The 25038-nt window shown below is 40.4% G+C and overlaps 1 protein-coding gene across 1 annotated transcript in view; it reads left to right on the forward strand.

Moving 5' to 3' along the window:
* Positions 1–25038, forward strand: part of MTHFD1 (methylenetetrahydrofolate dehydrogenase, cyclohydrolase and formyltetrahydrofolate synthetase 1) — a 57660-nt gene that overhangs the window by 7889 nt on the left and 24733 nt on the right. Inside the window, exons 2-12 of the mRNA XM_025443573.3 lie at positions 5772–5856; positions 13094–13153; positions 13578–13631; positions 14498–14634; positions 14772–14872; positions 16877–17013; positions 17928–18039; positions 22339–22466; positions 23100–23197; positions 23414–23587; positions 24202–24338. Coding sequence (XP_025299358.1) covers positions 5772–5856; positions 13094–13153; positions 13578–13631; positions 14498–14634; positions 14772–14872; positions 16877–17013; positions 17928–18039; positions 22339–22466; positions 23100–23197; positions 23414–23587; positions 24202–24338 — 1223 coding nt within the window. The remainder of the gene's footprint in view (positions 1–5771; positions 5857–13093; positions 13154–13577; positions 13632–14497; positions 14635–14771; positions 14873–16876; positions 17014–17927; positions 18040–22338; positions 22467–23099; positions 23198–23413; positions 23588–24201; positions 24339–25038) is intronic.

Consider the following 25038-nt stretch of genomic DNA (forward strand, 5'->3'; position numbering starts at 1 on the left):
CCCATCTCCATTTGTTCCTTTTAGATCAGTGGTTCTCAAATGGGGCCAGTTTATCCCTTTTCTCCACCCCAGGGCACATTGGGCCAGGGCACATTTGGATGTGTCTGGAAATATTTTTGGTTGTCATATGGGGAGTGGCTATGTGCTTGTGGCATCAGGAAGATGCTTCTACTAAGCATCCTCCAATGCACAGAAGAGCCCCTGCACAACAAAGAATATCTGGCCCAAATGTTTATAGTGCTGAGATTGGTAAACCCTGATCTAGAAACTTAAGGTAAGTGGTGGTTTTATCATTGTGTCTATGGATGACCTGTACACTCTCTGGGAATTAGAAGATTCATTAAAATCTTATACCATTTAGCCATTTTCATGTCATGAATATCAGGCAATTTACCTTCCCTTAGTTCTTTGAGAGAGTTTGAGAGCATTGGATGAAGAATTTTACATTATGAACTTTTTATTGGAGCATAAAAGAGATTCATATTGAGCTTTCAAATATATATTTGAGATACCTGTCAAATTTAGTGTGTATTTGGATTAATTATAATAATTCTTATTTTAAATATTTTATTCTTCACCATAATGAAGCAAAGTACTGATATTAGTTGACTGTTCTGTATACTGATATAATGTAGTTGTTACTATTATGTCATGTATCCCTGAAGACAATCAGTTTTTGAAAGAAGGCAATTGGGGATCCCTGGGTGGCTCAGCAGTTTAGCGCCTGCCTTTGGCCCAGGGCGCAATCCTGGGGTCCCGGGATCGAGTCCCCTGTCGGGCTCCGGGCATGGTGCCTGCTACTCCCTCCTCCTGTGTCTCTGCCTCTCTCTCTTTCTCTCTGTCTATCATGAATAAATAAATAAATCTTAAAAAAAAAAAAAAGTAGGCAATTTAGTCTTTTAATTTGACTTAACTAGGAATTTGAAATATATGTATTTCTTGGAACGCTAGGTGGCCTCACAATCACAAGTGTTTTTACAAGGAACCACATGGCCTTTTTTTTTTTTTATTTGAAATATTTTTAAGCAGTATAAAAGTTGTTATGGACAAATGAAACAAAGAACAACATGAAAATAAAGCAAATAAAACATTTATGTTATACACACACTGTTAAAATCTTCCAACAATAATATACTCTTTGCAAGGAGAAACAAATTTGTGTCCTTTAAAAAAGCCCTACATACTGAAAATGAATGCCCTGCCTTTTTCTCTGATCAGTTCCTAACGGCATATTCTGTGTACCTTTGAGAATCATTTGAGAATTACTCTAAGCTTGTGCTCCAATTCAGGGTTTTGTTAACTGAGACAGGGTTTTGTTCATTTAGGTGGTTAAATACCCTTTACTGCCTCCTTTTTCTGCCTATAGCTTCTGTTGAATTGTTCCTGTTGGGTTAAATTTTAGCAGTGCTTTTTTTTCTCAGTTGTAAAATGTCCAAAATTTGAAAATGAGCCATCATATTAAAGAATGAGTTGTAATTTGTAGTGGACTTTTTCAGGAATAATTTTACAAGATTTTGGGCAAAAGAGATCTGAGTGACTATTTTGGTTTATCAGGACTCTGGAGTTAATACAATTCTATGGGGATGTGGACCTTTGACTTTTATTGATTAGGCTCTTTTACAACTGTATGAGGCAAAATTTGACTTGGAGAAAACCAATAATAATGCACATGACTCTTGTCTGTAGAGATTCAAACACATTTTGACAAGTTGAAATATAAATGATTTCTACCTTGATTTTCTTCCTTAGGGGAAAAAAAAAGATAAACCCAAGCATTGCATTTTATTGGCCAATAGCAGTGCTTCTCCTTTTTTTTCTTTTTTAAGACTTTATTCATGAGAGACACAGAAAGAGGCAGAGACATAGGTAGAGGGAGAAGCAGGGACTCGAATCCCAGGATCCCGGGGATAACGACCTGAGCCAGAGGCAGGCGCTCAACCACCGGGCCACCCAGGCGCCAATAGCAGTGCTTTTTAGCCTTGCATTCTGTTAATATTTGGGCTAGATAATTGCTGTCCTGTGCATTGTAGGTTATTTGGTTGCGTCCCTGGCCTCTATCCACTAGGTGCCAGTAGCAACTTAGTTAAAACTGCATCTGTGTCTGTTTATCTAGTTGGCTATGATTATTTTACTAGTATCAGTCCCAACAGGACCAGAGACTTTAATGGTTTACTGCTACTTGCGTTACCACATTCACTGACTCTAGTACTGATTTCTCCTACATTGACATTGAGATATATCTTCCCTTAGGTTTGAGAAAATGTTGATGCAGGATGGTGAGACTCTGGCTTACGAAGATCTACTATTCAGGGATCTAGGGCATCTCTCCAAGTGCCTATTTCTGCCTCACTTTGCCCCAGAATCTTTACCAAGATAGTGTGACTCATGGGCCATGGCTAGAAATCAAGGCATCTGTAACTCAAGGAAGTTTCTATTGATTTTGTAGGTTTCAGTGTTTCAGAAATTATTCTAGCATTTTAACTTTCTTGAAATAAGGAACTATAAAAACTAAAGTTTCCTACCATTTAACTCATCATAGCTCTCTAACCCTAAAATAAAGGTGGATGAGGGAGGAAGTGTTAATTTTTGTCTCTATGTATGTCTTTTATAGTCTCTTAGCTTCAGGCATGCTTAACACTTGGCTTTTGTTATTTTAACTTTTCATTTCAGAGTTCTTCAGTTAGTTAGCCAAATTAGAAAACCAAGCAGAGAAAAAATTTTAAGGGACCATGGAGATGTAATTCAACTATCTTGATTTTGTTTTTCCTTGGCCAGAGCAGAAACTTTCTGCCTATTACTTTAGTGTTCTGAGCTGTCTAATTCTTGCTGATTGTGGTTTATGTGCATTTTTAAATGTCTCATTGCTATTCTGACCATGTCTCATAAAGAGGCCTAAATGTTAGCTTTTAAAACAAATCTTTCTGATTTCTGAGATCAGTGTAACTGATCTCAATCTATGATCTTTTTTTAGAAAATAAATTTGCATACTTAGATCCACTTAAATTATAGCATAGAAACCTGAACATTTTGGGGCACCTGGGTGGCTCAGTTGATTAAGCGTTTTCCTCTTGGTTTCGGCACAGGTCATTATCCCAGGGCCTTGGGATCTAGCCCCATGCATGGAGTCTGCTGGAAATTCTCCCTCTCCCTCCTCCCCTCCCCTGCTCATAGACACACACTGTCTCTCAAATGAATAATAAATCTTTTAAAAAATGAAAGAAAGAAAGAAAGAAAGAAAAAGAAAGAAAGAAAGAAAGAAAGAAAGAAAGAAAGAAAGAAAGAAAGAAAGAAAGAAAGAAAGAGAAAACATGGAACATTTTGTTCTTTACTCTTAACCTATTGACCTGAAATGCTTTCCACCTACACTGCCTTGTAGTACTGGGTTCTCATAGCTTGCTACTGGGTAGACTTACTATTTTTTACTTGTTCATAGACTCCCTTCTTTGGATCTCATGTGGTCATTATTCTAGAACCCTTATAAGATTTGGTAAATAAATTCACAGTATCAGTATGAAATCTGCTCTATGCCTTAAAATATTTGTGGTTGTTAGTCTTTCCAACTCTATTTTACAACCCCCCAAACCTCAGAGTCATCTGTAGCCCTGGATTTTCTCTGTGCTTCATTATGATACATCTAGAATCCAATCACTTCTTGCCAGCATACCACAGATTCAAGTCCAAGCCACCATCACCTCTGGCCTGGATTTTTGCAATTTGAATAGCTTCTTGCTTGTGTCTGTGATTCTCACCTTTCCCCCATAGTCTGTTCCCAATTCAGCAGCCAGAAGTAATCCTTTAGAAGTGTTAAGTCCTGTCATGTCAGCAACCAGGAATAATCCTTTAGAAATGTTAAGTCCTATCCTGTCAGTCCTGTTTCAAGTCCTTTCTTGGCTTCCCATCACATACACAATAAAAGACAGGCTACCTTAGTGTACCTAATCTGGTTACTGCTTCTCTTGGACCTCTTTTACCCACTTAGGGCCTTTGCACTTGCTGTTTTTTCAGCTAATTGGCTCTCAGAAAGCCACAGAACTGCTCAGAGCCTGTTTCTACATCTTTGGGAAGAGGAAAGCCTCTCCTCCCTTGGTTACCTCATATGATTGAGAATCTCATAAAGGTTTCTCTCACTATTTGAAAGTACAGTGTTCTTATGAAACTGCTCACAAGCCAAAGTGGCACAAAGTGAAGAAGCAGTTACCGTTAATTCATATGGAAAATTTTTTGAGCATTTCCAGACCCAAAAAATAACCTCGCTAAGACTTTTCTGATACCTTAAGACACATTTCGCTAATAGATGCACAGAATAAATCGAGATAAAGCACAGATGCTCACAGACATAGTTCAGAGCTGTAGTGGGTTGATACTGAGATGCTGAGCTCCCTGGGAAGGAGGTGGGTAGTGTCTCTGTAAGGGCTTGCTGCAAAACAAACACTGAATGCTATTTTTGTTTTTTGCCTTTTTCCATAAAAGTGAAAATCCTCTGGATTCTTTTGGGTTAGTGGAAACAGGTACTAACATAGATCTTTCTGAAAAGCAAAGTGGAGAAACCTGAACTTTTAGAAAGCAGGGAATACCTGTATCAAGCTATTATTGCTGTTGGTTCTTATTATTGTCTTACACTGTGCCTAGAGATGCTCCCCCCTTCCCCCCACCCCACTGAATTTTGTTTAGGCCAGGACAGTTAAAGGAGAACCAGCAGGAACCTGTGTCTAGGAGTTTGTGTTAATATAATGGTTGGAGGGAAGGGAGGAGACAGGAAAGATTTAAGTAGCCCAGCACTACATCCAGTCATGCAGGGAAAGCAGGCAAGGTTAGAACTGCTGGGGCATTTCAGTGGTAGGCCAGTGAAAACATGACGGCTCCAGTATTTCTTATTCTCTTGTGTCAAAACAGAGCTATGGGCTCTGTTCAGGTCAAATTTCAGTGAAAGAAAATCCAAGTCTATTCATTCTTTTGAATTTATTATTGTATAAGATAATTGATGCAATCAATTTTTAAATTAAGATGTTGTTTCATGTGGGGTTATACTTTTGATCCTGTGTTAAATTCTTTTGTAAGAAAAATTCTTTCGTGAATTAGAATATAATTTATAAGTTCATATTGACTTTGGAGTGGGATTCATTGATTATCATTCAGCCTTATGTGGCTATCCTGTGATCATCTTACCTGGGAAAGTTGAACAGGTGTGAGCTCTAGTTCTTTCCTGCAGAATTTTTTCACATAGCATCTGGAGAGGAAATGTTGAAAAAGATGAGGATTTGTAGCTTTCCAGAAGCATTGGTTCAGGTTTTCATTTGTTCACTGTATAATTTTGAATGTTGTCAAGTAAAATGTTTTAAACAAACTGTCCCCATACCTCATGGCATGACAGTCAGTGTCATTAGGAGTTAGAAAAGATCCACGTCTACTTGAGTCTTGGGAAATGGGGGAGAAATTTGTAGTACATATTATACCAGTTAATGTCTATTCAGTGAAGGTATTTTGAATTTATTTAATTTTTATTTTTAAAGATTTTGTTTACTTATTCATGAGAGAAAGAGAGAGGCAGAGACCTAGGCAGAGGGAGAAGCAGGCTCCCTGTGGGAAGCCTGATGCAGGACTCGATCCCAGGACCCCAGAATCACGCCCTGAGCCAAAGGCAGCCACTCAACCATGAGCCACCCAGGCGTCCTGGTGTTTTGAATTTAAAAGACAAATACATGTAATCATCCACAAGGCTTATTTCTGCCTGAAACTTTCAATGTTAATTCCAACCTTTCTTTTTCCTCTAGGCAAATAAGGGAGAGACTGAAGAATGAAGTCACTCAGATGAAGGAACAAGTTCCTGGTTTTATACCAGGCCTGGCAATTTTACAGGTATTATGATCACATATTTCCACTAATAGCTTCCTTTCCAAACCTCCCAGTAGCACTTACAACAGTAAGCGCTTCATCTCCCCTTTCTTGTTTTCTTTTGTTTTGTTTTGCTTTATTTTTTGTGAAGCCTCCTCATACCTTTTCAGGGTATGAGGCCACCTGTCTTCAGGCCACCTGTCTTCAGCTCAACTTGGAAATGTTTGTGTATCCTGTCCCTCTGCTATTCTCTGTGGGGCGCCTTTTCCCTAGTCCAGTGTTTCTTTGACCTTTGGTCTTAGGACCGCTTTACACTTGTCAGAATTTAAGACCTTAAAGAGCTTTTGTTTATATGGATTTACCCATTGATATTTACTGCATTAGAAATTAAATTAAGGGGATCCCCGGGTGGCTCAGCGGTTTAGCACCTGCCTTCGGCCCAGAGCATGACCCTGGAGACCTGGGATCGAGTCCCGCACCTGGCTCCCTGCATGGAGCCTGCTTCTCCCTCTGCCTGTCTCTCTCTCTCTCTCTCTCTGTCTGTCTCTCATGAATAAATAAATAAAATCTTTAAGAAAAAAAAAGAAATTAAAATAATTTTTAAAATTGTATGCATTTAATAAAGAATGCCAATAGTAAGTTTATTCTGTTAGCACAAGTAACATTCTTATGAAAAAATAACTTTTAAGAAACAAAATATAGTAAGGAGAAACATTATTTTACATTTTTGCAATAACGCTTTACTATTTTGCAAAAACTATTTACTATCTGGCTTAATAGAAGACAGCTGGATTCCCGTCTGCTCTTGCCTTCAGCCTTTTGCGACATGCTGGCTTGAGTGAAATAGATGAAGAAAATCTGGTCTCCTATAAATGTATAGTTGTAAAAGGGAAGAGTTTTTTCAGTCTTCTTCCCAGATAATTGTGGATGTTTTTCTTTGTTACTACAACAAGACTCTATAAAGTTTTACAGCTTAGTTGCAGTGTGAGATCTGAAACTGTATCAGTGAACTTTCATACTTGGTTACATGAAAATGCATTGTAATATGTTGCAGTTTGAATGGATATTTACCCATGCAGGATTTGTTTTGTTCTTCATTTCTCATTTGGAAAATAATGGTTCATTGCATTATGCAGATCTCCAAATGTTAATGCATTTCATTATACAATATAAAGAAAATCACAAGTGTTAGTATTGCCAACAAATTCATGAGACAAAGTCTTTCATTATTGAGAAGTTTGTCAGGCTCACTGGAGTGGATTTAAAAATTCTGATTTTCACTTGAAAGCTCAGATTTTACCATTGGCAACAAATACTGTTAGCTGTTTTCCTTGAAGTAGCAGGCTCACTTTGTTCAATTTTGAGAAAATATTTGCCAAATATTCAAGCGTGAATAATCATTGTTTGTCAGTTATTTTTTCAAGTAAAGATAGTGTTCCATTTAAAAATGCGGCAGCTCTGCTTGCAAGGCCAAAAAGCACAAGGGCTTTCCCTTATGACAGCCACCTCTATGTGGGATGGAAGTGCTTTACGAATGCTTCCCAGTTCTCAACACAGGATGTTAAAAAACATGTATGCAAGGGCTCAGGATTAATAAAATTAATCGTTTTTACTGCTTCATCAAGAGCACTTAAGTGAAATTGGCATCTGTTTTGTGGAGCATGTGTGGCCATGACTAGTATAGTTTGGTACTACTGCCTTGTTTTGTGCTAAGTCACCAGCAGTCTTACCCAACATTACCTGTGCAGTGTCAATACAGATGTCAGTCCTACAGTTGAAAAAGGCAGATGACATCATGAGTATCATGATAAGGTAGTCTGGTGCTCACAGAGCTTCTGAAAGGGTCTTAAGGTTCCCCCAAGAGTGTGTGAACCTTGCTTTGGGAACCATTGCCCCAAATCTGGCAATTTAATCTGGCTCTCAATACCAGTTCAAGGTCAGTAGCTTCTAATCTGAATTTCTTCTGAATTCTAGATTCTTGGTTTCTTTTTTTTTTTTTTTAATTTTTATTTATTTATGATAGTCACACAGAGAGAGAGAGAGAAAGAGAGAGGCGCAGAGACATAGGCAGAGGGAGAAGCAGGCTCCATGCACCAGGAGCCCGATATGGGACTCGATCACCGGTCTCCAGGATCGCGCCCTGGGCCAAAGGCAGGCGCCAAACCGCTGCACCACCCAGGGATCCCAGATTCTTGGTTTCTAGAACACCTCTCATTTCCCTTCCTCTGCTTAACTGTTCCTCATTTTCCTGATACCTAAACCATTCAAATGCCCCAGGGCCCAGCCCATTAAGATTCTTTTCCACCCGTTCTTTCCTTAAGTGAGCTCTCCTAGTTGTATAGCTGCCTGAGAGAATCTTTCCTGATTTAGTCCCCTCTCCAGGGTTCCTGAGCCCCTGATTCATCCAGTAGGACACCGTCAGTAAATTGGTAGGAGGCATCAATAAATGTCTGTTGTATGGACAAATAGATGCATATTTGAAGGGTTGATCTGGGTGACAGTAGACTGATAACTTTCATTTGAAATGCCCTTCAAGACGCCTGCTTCCTTATTTGACAGTTCTCTCTATATATGTATGTCTCTATGTGTTATCACTTAATCCCTTGCTAAGTTTCTATACTGTGTTCATCAAGAATTTCAAAGTGAATAGTTCTTAAATATTTCCCCCCCCATTGCTGTTCATTATCTAAGAGGCTTTCACTGAGCGGAAAAGCGCAGAAGGCCTATGGTTCCGCCTGGTGTGTTCTCTGCTGTGGTGGTTTTTCCTTTTTTTTGCAAATTAATGAGGTATATATTGTGGGTGTTCACTTGGTACATTTGGGAGACCAGTTATTTCCTGACTTATTCTTGTGAATTACTTGTTGCAGAAAGAGTAAATGTGGTAGGCAAGAACTTTATTTCTGTAAACCTTTCAGAAGGTTCCGGAAGGGATTCAAAAAAATTCTAATATTAGCAATATTGTGATTTTTTTTTTCCTGTTTTTAAGATTGACTTCTAAACCCATATTTTATTTTATTTTTTTTTAAGCCCATATTTTAAATTTATTGATCGCAAGTGTTTTCATTGTATAAACACTGTTCTGCAGCTTGTCTCCTGTGCCCTTGCCAATAAAACTGGTAGAATATTTTAATCTTGCACTTTAGCAGCAGAGTCAACATCTTTCCATGATGCAAGGCCTACACGTTGTGTTGTAATCACATCCCTGCTGCCTCAGACCTCTTGTTTTTTTTCCCTCCTGGTGACTGACACCAACTTCCCACACACTCAACCAGAAACCCAAGCTCTTCTCTTTAGGATTTCTCTCCCTCAGTCCCATAAATCCCCTTAGTGAATATCATGTTATTGATTGTGCCTCTCCTAAGCTCTTGGGATCTGTTTCCTCCTTTCGGTTTCTGTTGCTCCCACCCTCTGAGGCCACTACTCAGTCACCTACTTACAGGTTTTAGGCTTCTAATCTGGACACTTCCTGTCTGTTTTTTTAGCTACAACTGTAGAACTGGTCATAATCCATCCAACCACACCCACCCTGTCCTTAATAGAAGGAATGACAGTACTGCTTGTACAGTGTCTGCTATAGTCCAAATGATTTGTATGTATTTCTAGTTGTTCTGAGTTGAGTATTAGTCCTACAAGCTGTCTCCGTATAGCTGTAGTAACCAATGCTCAGAGATCTTGGGTAGCTTGCCCAAAACCAGTCAGGAAGGACCTGGGTCTGGGATGTGAACCCAGATCTGTCTATCTCTAAGACCTATTTACTTTCCCTTTTTGTTTTCTTAATTACTTAGCATTGCATTCAAGGATATTCATGATCTGATTCAGGTATGCACCTCAAAGTTGGAATTCCTTTTTAAATGATGGACTGGTTACTTCCCAACTAACTAAATACTTAAAGGAAATTGAGACTTTTCACTATAAGACTTAAAATTGAGGTTCTATTTCTATCCATTTAGCACATAGAATACTTTCATTATTAGAAATAAAACAACTAACACTTGCTTCTTACCAGGAATTATTCAGAATGCTAGACATATAGTAATTCACTCAGTCCTCACAAAATACATACGGTAAAATAATGAAATCAATAAATTCAACTGGTCTGAATATCTATAGAAGGTTACTAAAGCAGAAAGAAAAATTGATGAGTAAACCAATACTCAAGATATTTTATGGTATAAAACAGGGATCAGTGGGGCACCTGGGTGGCTCAGTCAGTTGGGATCCAACTCTTGGTTTTGGCTCAGGTCATGATCTCAGGCTTCTAAGATTGAGCCCATGTTGGGCTCTGTGCTTGTCAGAGTCAGCTGGAAATTCTCTCCCTCTCTCTATGCCCCTCTTCCCTATCATGCTTTCTCTCTTTCTTAAAATAAAATAAATGAAATCTTAAAACAACAAAAATCCAGGGATCAGTGAACTGTGGTCCATACCCAAATGCTGCCTAGGTTGGAAAGGGTTAAGAATGAAGCCACAGAGTACGTGGCCCCAAAAAGCTAAAATATATACTGTTTGACCCTGTACAGAAATAGTTTGCAGACTCTTGTATTAAAAAAAAAAAAAAAAGGAGCCTGGGTGGCTTAGTCAAGTGTCTAACTCTTGATTTTGGTTCAGATCATGACCTTAGGGTTATGGGATGGAGCCCAGCATCACCCTGAGCATGGAGCTGCTTGAGATTTTCTCTCTCCCTCTCGCTATCCCTCCCCCACTATCTTAAAAAAAAAAAAAAAAAGTCCCTAACTTGTTCATGGATAGGACGTTTTTAGAATAATGTAATTCACCTTTTTCAAGGAAGAAATTAGCATTACTGATAAAATGTTTCAGTGATTTTTCTTGATAAATTGATGGGATTAAGATTTGTTCTCAGAAACCAGCCTTCCACCTACTCACTTCACTGTCAGTCAAGAATCTACTGTTCCTCAGCTAAACATTCTTTCTGCATCTAGTCTCTAGTCTATCAATGATTGTATAATCATCTTCCTCTGTAAAATGTCCATACTGGGGCGCCTGGGTGGCTCAGTTGGTTAAGCATCTGCCTTTGGCTCAGGTCATGATCTCGGGGTCCTGGGATTGAGCCCCACATCCACATCAGGTTCTCCGCTCAATGGGGAGCCTACTTCTCCCTCTGTCTCTGTGGTCTCTCTGTCTCTCTCTCAAGTAAATAAATTTAAAAAATAAAAGAAATAAGAAAAAATAAAATGTATATACTGAGAGTCTTTGGATTGGTTTTTAAGAGGTCTTTTCCTTTGCATTAGGATTATAATAAAACTTTGATATATGCTTATAACTATTACACTTTCTTTTTGAAATTGGTGGCAGTTTTGGAGTTTATGGTTTTTGGTTTTCTTTTAAGATTTTATTTTTAAGTAATCTCTACACCCAATGTGGGGCTCAAACTTACAACCCCAAGATCACGAGTTGCATACTCCATCAACCAAGCCAGCCAGGTGCCCCTGGTTTTGGAGTTTTAGAAAAATTCTTTCAGAAAAATGCAGATAGAAAACAGTTGCCTGTAAAAGAACCACAACAAAAGACTTAAAACTTCTCTTCTGTAACACTAGATGCTGAAGGTAAGTAGCATCTCTGAAGGAAAATGTCATGACTCCAAGTTCAGCCAAGTGAATCCTGTCAAGTGCAAAAAAAGCAGAAAAATATTTTCAGATGCACGTAGACTCAGAAAAATGCCCGCATACTTTTTCTGGGAAAGTGACTTCAAGTTACATTTCAACTACCTAGGGGAATGTATGAAGATAAACTATAGAACAGAGAAGTTGTGGCTTAAAAAGGACTGGCCGTGAGCAGTCAAGCCATTTAATATCCGCGTTAAATTTTAAAAACATCATAGTTAGAAATAGTAATGAATATGTGAAGAACAATACTGTTGTATTTGGAACCACCTCCTTTCCTACTTAGATCTAAGAATCCCAGAATGTGTTAAATATGATAACCTGAGGGCTGGGTGGTAACAGCAAGGAGCACATATAAGAAATGACCTAGGAAGAAACAAGAGAGGCTCTGAAACTCTAGCAATTCCCCCACAGGAAGCAGCGAAGGCACTGAGATGCAGGTAACCCATAGAAAAGCAAATTCCATCGCAGCCCAGTGACTCAGCGGTTTAGCGCCACCTTCGGCCCAGGGCCTAATCCTGGAGACCTGGGAGTCCCACGTCGGGCTCCCTGCATGGAGCCTGCTTCTCCCTCTGCCTGTGTCTCTGTGTCTCTCATAAATAAAATCTTTAAAAAGAAAAGAAAATTGCTCTCAAAGGATTCATCTGACTCCTGAAATTCAGATGAACCCAAGCAAAACTGAGAGCTATCTGTATGAAGGACAGTTAAACTAAGAGTAAGGCCAGGTTCTGTGACCCTGAGGACAGCTTCCAGTGACAGCATCAGCATGACCAACTCTGCTCCTGAGGCCAACTTCTTTCTCTGTGGTTGTCCCGTTAAAGGAGCCATGCACCTGTTGTCTGTGGTATTAGTGGCCTATTGTCTTTCCCCTCTGCAGTCTTAGGAGAAACTGAACTTAATGTCAATCCCTGGAATGTGGAAAAAATAAATTTGTAGAATAATATTTTACAGATAGGTGGCTATGGTGAAAAATTATATCTATATGTTCATGATTAAAGTAATGGAGGGAACATAGTGAGACCTAGCGTGGTAGTTCAGAGGATTTGCTTCTGCACCATGCTTTCCTCTGCCTGGAGGGCCGCAGACTGCCCCTTGCCTTGCCTTTTGCCTTGCATAGGTGTCTCTGTTTAAGCTAGACTTAGTTCCACCCCAGCTGGTTTCTCTTCTCTGTGGAGTTGGGCGAGAGAACTTTCCACTGCCACTATGGGTTGGAGAGAGGGTACAGAAGATGCCTTTTTGGGTGTTCCGGTCTCCCACAGCTATGGTGTTTTTCTTGCTTGATGACAACTCAGCCCTCCGTGCTCTGTTCTGGTGTGTCAGCTCAAAGGCAAATTCCACATGTTTCATGCAGGCCTGTGGCCCCTTTGCTTAGTTTCCAAGGCAGATACAGATATCCCCTACTTTTTTTTTTTTCTTGTGGCTTTTTTAGTGGGAATCAGGTCAGCCTTATTTGGGGAGGGATTGGTAATACCCCTGTGTTCATCTCTCCATTCTGCCCCAACATTCTCCTATTCTCCTCTAAAGTTCTCTGCAACAGGAGTCTCATGATTAAACATTCCTTTGATCAAAACTAAAATTTTAGAAGCTTTTCTGTACACTTTGCCTTTCTTGATCGTCTGATTTGCATGTATTTATTATTCTAGGTTGGCGACAGAGATGATTCTAATCTTTATATAAATGTGAAGCTGAAGGCTGCTGAAGAGGTAACTCCTGAAACAGCCATGCCATCATCCCCCACCCCCACCTCCACCCCAGGTCTTGTCGGTTACCCCTTGCCCTTTGTAAAAACTTACATTGCCCACAACAGGCTTGAATTTATCAGTTTTGCAAGTCGGAAATGCAGGACTTAAGCTGTAGTCTCTGGTTTGCACTTGAATGTTTTCTAATTAATGAATGATGTGCTGACTTCCCAAAGAGCAGTAGCAATGGATGTGAAATTGCTTAAGTGCAGTGGTGAACGAGTAAAGGACAAATGGGTCAAAATGAGAGACTCATTTTTCAGAACATAATGAGGGTGAAATGGTGACTAAGGCCACTTCATTTGATTGAGTCATATTGGTTAAAAGAAATGGGCCCATGTCTCATGTTCTCTTGCCTTTTACCTATTTCAAATGTTCATTTTTGCAGATTGGGATCAGAGCCACGCACATTAAGTTACCAAAAACAGCCACAGAATCTGAGGTGAGCCACAGAATCTGATGAACTGATTGTTAAGAGGACAGCTAATGTGCTTTCTTCTCTGGCTTTTGGTTTAGTGGAATTTTAGGGATTGGTACATTCACCATGTGAAAGACCTCTAGGAAATTCTTTCTTCACAAACTCTGCCTCCATAAAAATCTTAGAAAACACCCACAGAATAAATGGTGCTGTCCAGTGGTATGGGCATTTCATACTCAGTGTGTGATTGCTGCCTCACGTGCTTCAAATCCTCTGCAGTGTTCATTAAAAACTGATCCTGGGCCTGTAGCTATTTGCCTTTTTAAAAACCAAATATGTATTCCATTTATATGATGTTCAAGAGTAGGCCAAACAAATGATCAGTGGTTAAAGTCGGGAACTGTAGCCACCTGAAGGAAGAGGGAGTAACTGTGAAGGAGTGGGAGAGGAAAAGAACTTTCTGAGGTTGTAGATAATGTTCTGTGTCTACACTGTCCAATGGGGGGTAGCTACTAGCACCATGTGGCCATTTAATTAAAATGAAATGAAATATAAAATTTAGTTCCTTGGTTGCACTAGCCACATTTCAAGTATTCAGTAGCCACTACTATACGGGAAAGTGCACATTATAGAACATTTCTGTCATCACAGAAATCTTGATTTGGATAAGTAACATAGGTATTACCATTGAAGTTCTTAGCTTTTTGATGAATTTCTTCACAGGCACTGAATATTACATTTGGTGTTAGAGTTGCTCTTGGGTTCAAGAGGAGGTACATTCTAGGAGGACTGCAATTAAATTCCTGGGGGGAAATGGAGCAACTGAAAAGTGTTTCACTGCCTTTTTGGTTTCTGTGTATTATATAAATTGTGTACGGTATTACTTGTAGGTGTTAAAGTATGTTACATCATTGAATGAAGACCTCACTGTCCATGGTTTCATAGTGCAGCTGCCTTTAGATTCAGAGAACCCCATTAACACTGAAGCAGTGATCAATGCTATTGTACCCGAAAAGGATGTGGATGGGTGAGTGGGCCTTGACTCTCTATGTCATATTGCACAATTCCCATTATATTTGTTTTGGGAACAAACCGTATGTGCTTCTAAAGAGTAAAGGCATCTAATTACTTTCATTTCCCCCTTCATTGCTGTCATTGTTTTAGGTTGACTAGCATCAGTGCTGGAAAACTTGCTAGAGGTGATCTGAAAGACTGTTTCATCCCTTGTACACCTAAAGGATGCTTGGAACTAATCAAAGAGACAGGTAAAAATAAAGGAATGAAAACAAAGCACCATTTCTTGGGCCTAGTCTCAACCCACGGAGGCAAGGAGAAGGGTACCCTATTAGCCCTAAATAAATGGACTTTATTGGCACAAGGACCTGTCAGCTGGGGGTTTACCTAACTTCTCAATTTTTTCAACATCTTTATGAACTCAGTACTATTATTCCTCAACAGCTTGAGAAAACAGTCTCAGAATGGTGCATAACTTGTCCAAGAGGTAGCAGAGTCAGGATTTGAACTCAGGGTTATTTGAGTTCAAAGAAATTTATTTTTTATGAAAAAAATAACTTATAGAATAATAAGAATTCAGACAAAGGGAGAAGTCCCAACCCCCAAAATGTCAAGTCTCCATAATAATTTGAAGACTCGACAGATGGCTGGAAACAGATCTCTTGAACAGTTGGCCATCCTACCCCATTACCTAGTCAACATCTTGGTATTTTAACTTCATCATGAACACTTTGCAGAGGTTATTTTTTACAAGGAAATATGTCCTATTTAAAGGAAGTGGATCAGAAGTTTTAAGTGGAAGTGTTGGCCAACGTAAATGGAAGTTTTCTGTGGTTGGAAGAAAAGGTCAAGCTGTAAGCCTTGGGACAGCTATTACTGTTCAGTTCTACAACTAATTTATACTCCACAGCATATTTAGCAAACTGTATTACAACTTGTTAGAAACAAATCCCATGAGCCACAGCAGCTGTTTATTAATAGTGAAACTATTTGTCCTAATGCAGCTTTAAGTCCTTTGCTGAATCCTAAAAAGTATAGAGTAAAGTACCTTTTAAACACTTCACACTTTGAGGGTTTTACTTCTAGTTGTTCATCTTGTTAACATATAGAAGCTTAGCTTTTTTGAGAAAAATTAATGTTATACAAGAAGCACAATTTAAACACAACCCTCCTTGGGGCATCTGGGTAGCTCAGTCGGTTGAGCAGCCAACTCTTGGTTTTGGCTTGAGTCATGATCTCAGGGCCATGGGATCAAAGCCCTCTGTCAGGCCCCATGCTCAGCGTAGAGTCTGCTTGGGATGTTCTCCTTCTGCCTCTCCCCCTGCTCGTGTACTCTCTTTCACTCTCTCCCTAACATGAATATATAAATCTTTGAAAAAATAAAAATAAACACAACCCGCCTTAAGCAAGAGTTCACTTCAGCTGGGCTGGGTAGATTGGCTCAGGTGGAGTCTTCAGGATCTTATCCCTGCTCTCCTCTGTGTGGTAGCTTCTTCTTGGGCTCTACGTGGTGGCCCAGAGCAGCTCCAGCCTTGTGCCTGACAGATCTCATTGGTCAGGGGCAGAAATGAACACCCAAACCGTCTCTATTGAATAGAGTCTGTCTGTCCTGAAAAGGACATTGGGATAGTGCCAGAAGAATGGATGCTGAGTAAACAAAAAGAAAGTTTTCTGCTACATTTAGAGTTCTTTATCACTTCCCTGCAACAACCCTATGGCTCAGGCCCTATGCCAAAAGAGAAATGTGGATGAGGAACTACATAAATAAACTTACCAGAGTTAGAAAGGCTTACTGATAATCATCTAATTCCCTTTGCTTCCCTCCAGCCCATCACATGTACCCTATTTGTTATAACTATTTTTCCCATGTAAGCAAATCTACTGTCTTCTTCCATATGGCTGTTTAGCTGTATGTCAGGACTTCTTTTTTCTTTGAGTGTAGGTTTTCTTCCCACTCTCCTATGACTCAATGAATGGATCTTGGCTTTGGCTGCTCCCAAAAACCCACTGCAAGAAGGACACAGTACACAGTACAACCCATTGCAAGTTCCCACAGTACAACTCTAGGATTTCAGCTCAACTTGCAGCTGAAATCCTAGAGTTGAGAATATTATTGCCAAGGAAGGGATCTTTTGAGGAAGATTTCCATGCTAGGAACCTGTTTTTGTGCACTTGTTCTGAATTTTCCCATTTCGGTGGCATGTGAAGAGGGCAGCTTCTCCTAATACTCTCACTCATGCCAGCTGTTCTTTCAGGGGTACAGATCGCTGGAAGGCACGCTGTAGTAGTTGGGCGCAGTAAGATAGTTGGTGCCCCGATGCATGACCTGCTTCTGTGGAACCATGCCACAGTGACCACCTGCCACTCCAAGACTGCCAATCTAAGTGAGGAGGTAAGGGATCCAGAGTGCAGTGGAAGAGTTTGAGCGTGTGTGTGTGTATGTGTGTGTTCTCACATAGTGGGAACACCTAACATTTAAGTGCCAGAAACCGCCATGTACTTTACCTCATTCAATATTTCATTGAACCCTTATTGCAATTCTCTTCATTCTTGTTTCATTTTACATGATAAAGACACAAATTCCAATTAAAAACTTGTGCAAGTTATGTAGCTTTTGTTCTGATCGTATTCTTTCTGTACTGGTCTGCCTCATGGTGGATAGGGATTAGCAACATAGAAACAAGGATGGACCCCAGCAGCCAGATTGTGTAACTCAGTGGTGGCCTCAGAGATAGAGGTGCTCCGGAGGGGCATGTGGACCATGGTCCCATGACATCTGTCGCATCTTTTTCTTGACCCTGTGTTAGATTCCTGAGTCCAAGAAATCTCACATGTACCTATCCCTATTGGTAGTACACCGTCTCTCTTAATCCTCCTCAAGAAGTGTTCTATGAAAGGTGCTGCTCCCCATACTCCATTGGAGAAGGAATAATCTCCCAACATCATGTAATTTAGAGCCAGGCCTGAAGCTCCAAGCCCATGCTCCTCCCTGCTCAGCATGTTATCATCACGTTCCCCATTTAGGAAGATGTCTAGTAATAGGGAGCATTTTGGCATGTGTAGGAACGAGCACAGCATACAAAGAGCTGTCAGAGTTGGTGTGTGGCCTGCATGAAATAGTTGATGTCAATGAACAGTTTCATAAAAAGCTTAGTCTGTTCCACTTCTATACATACATATATATGTATATATAATATATAATATAATTAAAGTAATATTTATAATAGTATAAAAACATATATATGTGTTTAATGTTTAATGTTTCCTGTGTAATTTCTGAGGTCAAAACCCTCTTTCTTTCCCTAGGTAAATAAAGGTGACATCCTGGTGGTTGCAACTGGTCAGCCAGAAATGGTAAAAGGGGAGTGGATCAAACCTGGGGCAATAGTCATCGACTGCGGGATCAATTATATTCCAGGTGAGTGCTGCTGGAGAATGAAGGTAGTTTCTGATAGTGGGGTGGGCAGAGAAGGGTGTCATTCAATGACATGAGAACTCCTTGTCCCATTTCAGGCTTGAAGAGCTAAGATTCAGAGCAAGTGTCCTGCCTATGGTGCATGTAGTTGGTAGGTGGCATCATGGCCAGCAGGAGAGCAGAGCCTGTGATTTTAGCCACTGTGCTGTGCATTTCCTGGAATGACTTTGTCCAAGGAGAGGGTGAGAGGGGGATCTCATTCTACCTTCACGTATAGATCATCCTTTATTTTTAACAAAGGATGGATGGATTTAAAATACAGTGTGATCTTGACAGAGTACTGTGTAATTCCAGGAGAGGGGCTCACTTTGCCAAGAGTCTTATAGGAAGGCTTTTCAAAGAAGACATTTGACCTAGCCTCTTCTAGGCAGTGAGGATAAAGCCAGCCCCTTGTCATTGCCTCCCAATTATTTCCTGTATCGGATCCATTTCTGTTTTTAATTTTTTTTTTTTTTTAATTTGAGAGAAAAACAGCAACAGAGATACATATAGAGAGAGAGCATGAGCAGGGAGGAGAGGGAGAAAGCAGGTCCCTGTGTGGCAGGGAGCCTGATTCAGGGCTTAATCCCAGGACTCTGGGACCATGACCTGAGCCAAAGGCAGACACTTATGACTGAGCCACCCAGGTGCCCCTGGATCCGTTTTTAAGTCTCAGAAAGCTTTTCCTTTCTTCTGTTTTCGGTGTCACCTATGAGTGCTACCGTCTCAGGTGGATGCACTGCTGCTAATTGCTTACTAGTCTCCAACCACCAGCTGACTCCTACTCACATCCATCTGCATGTTCTTGCCGCATTCGTGGGTCTTGGTGTGGAGCGTCTTCCTCCCACATTACTTGTCCAACTGCTGAGCCCCACACTAGTTTCAGCCGCCTTTGTGGCCTTTTTTCTCATGCCATGTTGTGAATACCCATCTTAAATGGTTGGAAAGTAGACCTCGTGCCCTTCTCTGCTCATGCCTTATTTGTCCTTGGCAGCTTCTACACCCAAATCCTCAGGGCAGTAGGTTGTTCTTTCATCGTGAAGTGTTTAGCATAAAATTTCACAGCATGATACAGTGAATACTTGTATACATGCCTTGTATATTCAAGAAAATAACAATCTTTATTCAGACAACCGTTTCTGTGCATTAAGCACTGCTGCAGGCCTTGGGCTACATGATCAGATAAAGCTCAACTTTGATCTTCAGTTTTAGCCACTTCTCCACCTTCTCTCTTCCTGGAATGCTCATTCTTCTTTCTAAACCTTGTCTGATTTCCCTTCAATATGGGATAATCTCTCTTTTTGAAAATCCTCTCCCACTTTCCCCTCCTGGAGACATGGGTATCCCTTTTATTGTACACGGTGTTCTGTGCTGTCCGCCACCTTGGGGTGGTGGTTTCTGCATTGCAATGTCAGGCTTTCTACCTTCTAACTGCTGGCACTCACACCTGTTGAATTGCCAAAGGAGTTAGAGCAAGAAGATTGTTTTTTCTCCCTTCCCATCTCAAATAAGGAACATAGACACTAAGCTGCCAGGGACATTAGTCACTGTCAAGCCTTCACCAGTTTTAACCTCCCTCCCACTCTCCCTACCATGCTTTTAAGACAGTAGCTCATAATTGATCACTCATTTTCTTGTAGTGTAATTATCTAATGGGTGATAAAGAAATTGCTCTCCTACAACTCCTCACTTTGAGTACTTGTGATATGACATTCAGGCTCATTCTGTTTAAAACCTTGCATCTTCTGTATCATATTTCTGCTTTTGGCTTTTTTTTTTTTGAGAGAGAGAGAGATGGAAGCCTGGGTGGGAATCTTTGAGTCTTCAGGTACGTTTATTTTTTGTTTTTTTATTTTTAAAGATTTTATTTATTCATGAGAGACACAGAGAGAGAGAGAGGCAGAGACACAGGCAGAGGGAGAAGCAGGCTCCATTCAGGGAGTCCGACATGGGACGCGATCCTGGGTCTCCAGGATCAGCCCCTGGGCCGAAGGCGGTGCTAACCTGCTGAGCCACCAGGGCTGCCCTACGGATAAGTTTAAAATGTTCACTTAAACAGGAAACTCATCATCCTGTTCACATTTATTCTTCACATAGATGGTGAAATACGAATAAGACCAATATCTGGTCAGCTGTATTTTTATTGATCTGAGATATATAGGAAAATAAGTTTTGATAAGGCTGGATTTTATCATTTCCTTCTCACATTATCTTTAGTAAGCCAAATAGGAAGAACATGTTCATGTGTCTCTAGTTAGTACTTTCTGCTCTGTAGTTGAATCTTAAAAGTATTCCTTTTTTTTCCTTTGGGGAAAAAAAAAAGTACATACCTTAATTCATTCTTAATTTGGCAAATGACTTAGGATGGTATCCCTGAGTGGACCATGCAGATGATTTAAATCATCAAAATATGAGTCAAGATGTGGTCCAGTTATGGAACATGATGCCTTGAAAATGAACATTTGCAAAGAATAGTCTTTAGTTCCTCCAGTCCACTCACTGGTCCTTAACTCAGTGATTGGATTTTATACTTATAATTCCCAGTGAAAGAGAAATTCTAGGGCTGGGATAGATAACCAAAATGTTTATTGGTTATCTATTGAAGTGTATCTAACCCATACACTTCGATTGAGTGGTTGCTTTTTCTATCAACCACATCGTATGTTCCATGAAACACTGGACCTGTACCAGGGGGCACTCAAGTCAACCATGGATAAGTGTTTGCTTAAGGAGCAAAACTGAGCTCATGTTGTATGGCAGTTAGTTGTGCAGTAACTGCTATGTCTCCCTGTTTGTGGAGAAACTAAAATCACCACCATGAATAACTAGAAGGAGGTGTACAGGGTATTTTAAGCTAATGTCAGCATTAGACTGTTGAGACCTGTACAAAGTGCAAACCCTTAACCATGGCTACTTGGTGTTCTGAGAGTAAATGTTCTGCTATAGCTTGCTGCTTTATAATCTAGAAACCTGACAGTATCCCAGGGAGTTGTATTCATCAGCTCCTTATAGTACATATAGAAAATCTCTTCTGTATCTAGGATGGGATGAGAAACTTTTATGTTTAGAGAATGATTTTTCAATTTCACAGATGTGCACAATTTCTCACTTGATTCTCAGCAAACTTGTGAAATAGGTAGTGTCAATCCTTCGTGTCCTCTTTGGACTTCTGATCAGTAAGGAGCCCACAGAGGCTAGGGATTGGCAGTAAGTAGAAGAGCTGATCCTAGAACTTGGGGCTCTCAAGTCTGATTCTGGCTACGCCCTAAAGTTTGCTCTCTTGGTTGTAATCTAATTAGAGGGAAGTGGTGGAATGGCTACAATCCTGCCTTGGGAGCCTTAGAGCTGCAAGGTCTGGCTCTGTCCCCCACCCCCTCCCGGAAGTGCACTGAAGCCAAGTGTAGGATGTACTTTGTGTGAGTGAGCAGTGATGCATCACTGGGTTTTGTTCTCTTGAATAGCTATTCTTCGCTGGTAAGATTTGTAGTTGTTCTTGTATCCTTTTAAGGGAAGTGTAATTATATTCTTTGCCTTTTGCATACATTTAAGTAGCTGCTTGTCTTTGGAATTGGATGTTGAATTGTTCCTCCAGCGCGCACGCATGGAGCTTACAAAATGCTGACAGTTGCTGTAGAAACGGTATCTGGCAGCTGTGACATAGTTGGAGCTTTGTGCGCCCAAAAAATTCCTTTGTAGGCCTTGGCTAATTAACATTTTAAAAGGCGCTCATTATATGCTGGGTAGTTGGTTTTAAGAATAAAAAACACTTGATATTTTATTTGCCACCTGACTGCAAGAGGATTCTCCCGATTCTGAAAAACAACTTAAGCATCTTGGGAATTTCTGCAGGTAAAATAAGTTTCTACCTAGAAAATAAAAAACTCCTGTCATCTTATAGCTTTGGCGTAAAATAGGTGCTTGAGCCTTATGGGACTGCACACCCTGAATTCTACTTAGGTTTTGGTACAAGCTATGATAATTGCCCACTTAACTTGGAAATAAACACCAGAATTGGGGATCCCTGGGTGGTTCAGCAGTTAAGCGTCTGCCTTCAGCCCGGGGTGAGATCCTGGAGACCTGGGATCGAGTCCCACACTGGGCTCCCTGCATGGAGCCTGCTTCTCCCTCTGCCAGTGTCTCTGCCTCTCTCTCTGTGTCTCTCATGAATAAATAAATAAAAATCTTAAAAAAAAAAAAAGAAAGAAAGAAACACCAGAATTATAATTCTTAAAACTTGCTTTAATTTTTCTCCCCCTTGACCAGATGATACAAAACCAAATGGGAGAAAAGTGGTGGGTGATGTGGCATACAATGAGGCCAAGGAGAGGGCGGGCTTCATCACTCCTGTTCCTGGCGGCGTGGGGCCCATGACGGTGGCAATGCTAATGCAGGTGCGTGTGAATAAAAGTTTCTGTCCTGGAGGTTAACTGGACTCACTGTGGTGATCATTTCACAGTACATACAGATATGGAATTGTGCTGTATACCTGAAACTAACATTGTACGTCAGTTTTACCTCAATTAAAAAAAAAGTTTCTGGGGAAAAAAAAAAGTTTCTGTAATAATTGTAAAAAGCCAACAGAATTCAAGTTACTGCTTTTTCCCCCAAGTAGAAACTTACTCAGAAGTTAAATAAGGATGTGAATCTGTTGAAGGGGGAAAAAAAAAAGGGACTGTTACAAGACATCAAGAATTAGTCATATTAATCGGGGAATGTAGGGATGGCACAATCCGAATTTACTTTGGAGCATGAGAAGCTCAGAAGAAGGGACGTGCAAACACACAACTTTGCTAGGTGCGCTTTGTCTTCTTGCTCTTTGTAATACATCAGCTGCAGTGGGGTGAGGCAGGTGGCCTAGGACACCTTAGCTGTTTCAGATTCTTGCTTAGTATCAAAGCATGATTATAGGTAGGATCATAAAGCTGTTCATTTTATGGTCAAACTGGAGTGACCTGGGACTTGGAATTGAGGTGGAGGTTAAAATAATCACTTCTTCTAAGTTCCATTTGTGACATTGTGTTTAGAGCACAGTGGAGAGTGCGAAGCGTTTCCTGGAGAAATTTAAGCCAGGAAAGTGGATGATTCAATATAACAACCTTAACCTCAAGACTCCTGTTCCAAGGTAAAAATAAAATTTTACTGGTTTTAAACTTTGTGGGTTGTCTATTTTTAGCTGGCGGATACCATGGCAACTACATATATGTGCCCCCCCACCCTCGCCCCCATCCCCAGAAGCGCCATCAGGGGTCGTGGAGAGTCTTTCCTAGGATGGGGTTAATTAAACTCAGTGAGTAAGGATTGATACATATTTTCTGTATTTTTTTGTATGTTTTTTAAGTGACATTGATATATCACGGTCTTGTAAGCCAAAGCCCATTGGCAGCCTGGCGCGGGAAATTGGTCTGCTCTCTGAAGAGGTGGAATTATATGGTGATACAAAGGCCAAGGTTCTGCTGTCAGCACTGGAACGCCTGAAGCACCAGCCTGATGGAAAATACGTGGTGGTGACTGGGTAGGGTTGTGACTCTTTTGCTAATCCAACTGCAGCCCTGATTATTATTACCAAAGGTTGCATTTGCTCTCAGCATAATTATGCGAAGGTTTCTTTAATTTGGTTTTAGCATTTTCACATGTTTAGTCTCCTTTGATCCTTACAGTAACCCCTGTGAGGTAATTAAGAGTAGATTATAACCCTTTGGGAAGGAGAAAATTGTCAAGGTTATCCATCTTGTAGGTAAAAGAGATGTGCTTTAAAAGCTGGCCTTTTCATTTTAACCCCAAATTTATGAATTCAGTAGACATTTTGAGTATTCATTTTTATTGTTTGGCTGAGCTACAAAAGCTAGTTTTTGAGATTAAATTGAGATATTAAAGTGATAGCAGTGTCTCTACAAGATAAAGTGTATTTTCTCCTAGCAGTGAGAAGAGCCCAAGTACAGCAGTCTTTTTAAATGTACCGTTTTTCAGAAACTTCAACTAAGACTCTTGAAAAGACTCTTCAAATCTTTGCTCTTTATACTGTTCAGAGTAAGAGTCATCCTCTAGGATCTGTTAGGTCTGATTTGTGATTCACATAACTTTAATTTGTATAGACTTAATTTTCCCTTTTTTGCTTTCACCTTGAAGAATCACCCCAACGCCCCTGGGAGAAGGGAAAAGCACAACCACCATTGGGCTGGTGCAGGCCCTTGGCGCCCATCTTCATCAGAACGTCTTTGCATGTGTACGACAGCCTTCTCAGGGCCCGACCTTTGGAATAAAAGGTATTAATAGGACCAGACTTTGGGTGGTCAAAAGGCACTGCTTCTGCATCAGTCCTCCCTGGCCCACTTTGCCTATGAGTGCTTATGGGGCCTTCACCTCATTTAGGCGCCAAGAATGTCCTCCTGGCCGGCCCCTCCACCCCCCATCACTGTGCTTTTGGTGAAGGCTTTTCTCAGATTATCCCTGCTCTTGCTGTCAGTATTTGACACAACATAGGGCTTCCCTGGGATGGGTAATATGTGGCTAGGGATACTTTATGTGACTAATGGTCAACTGTCACAGTAACAATAAATGTGATCATAGCTACTAATCATCACACTGACTTTCTAGAAACAAAGACAAGCCCTACAGTTTTTTACCCTGTTGAGAATAAGAAAAGCCTACCCTTACCGAGTATATGCTTTGTGCCATGTTTATGCATTTTATATTATTTTTAATATTAAATAGTTACTGTTATCACTGTTTTCCCAGTAACAGCAACTGGGACTTATGAGATAACTTAGTTAAAGGCACTTTTACTAAGTAGCAGAGGTGGGCACCATGTCCATTTCAAGAGCTTTAACAGCACTGTCAGCACAGTGTTTCTTCTGATTGCATGAAGACACGCCATCACTAATCATTCTTCACTTTTAGTTTTTCATAGCTGTAGTACTGTCAGTATGCTCTTTTAATTAAAATTATTTTTTAAGTTCTTAGAGA

Source organism: Canis lupus, chromosome 8, assembly GCF_003254725.2.
Source record: "Canis lupus dingo isolate Sandy chromosome 8, ASM325472v2, whole genome shotgun sequence".
Lineage (NCBI taxonomy): Eukaryota > Metazoa > Chordata > Mammalia > Carnivora > Canidae > Canis > Canis lupus.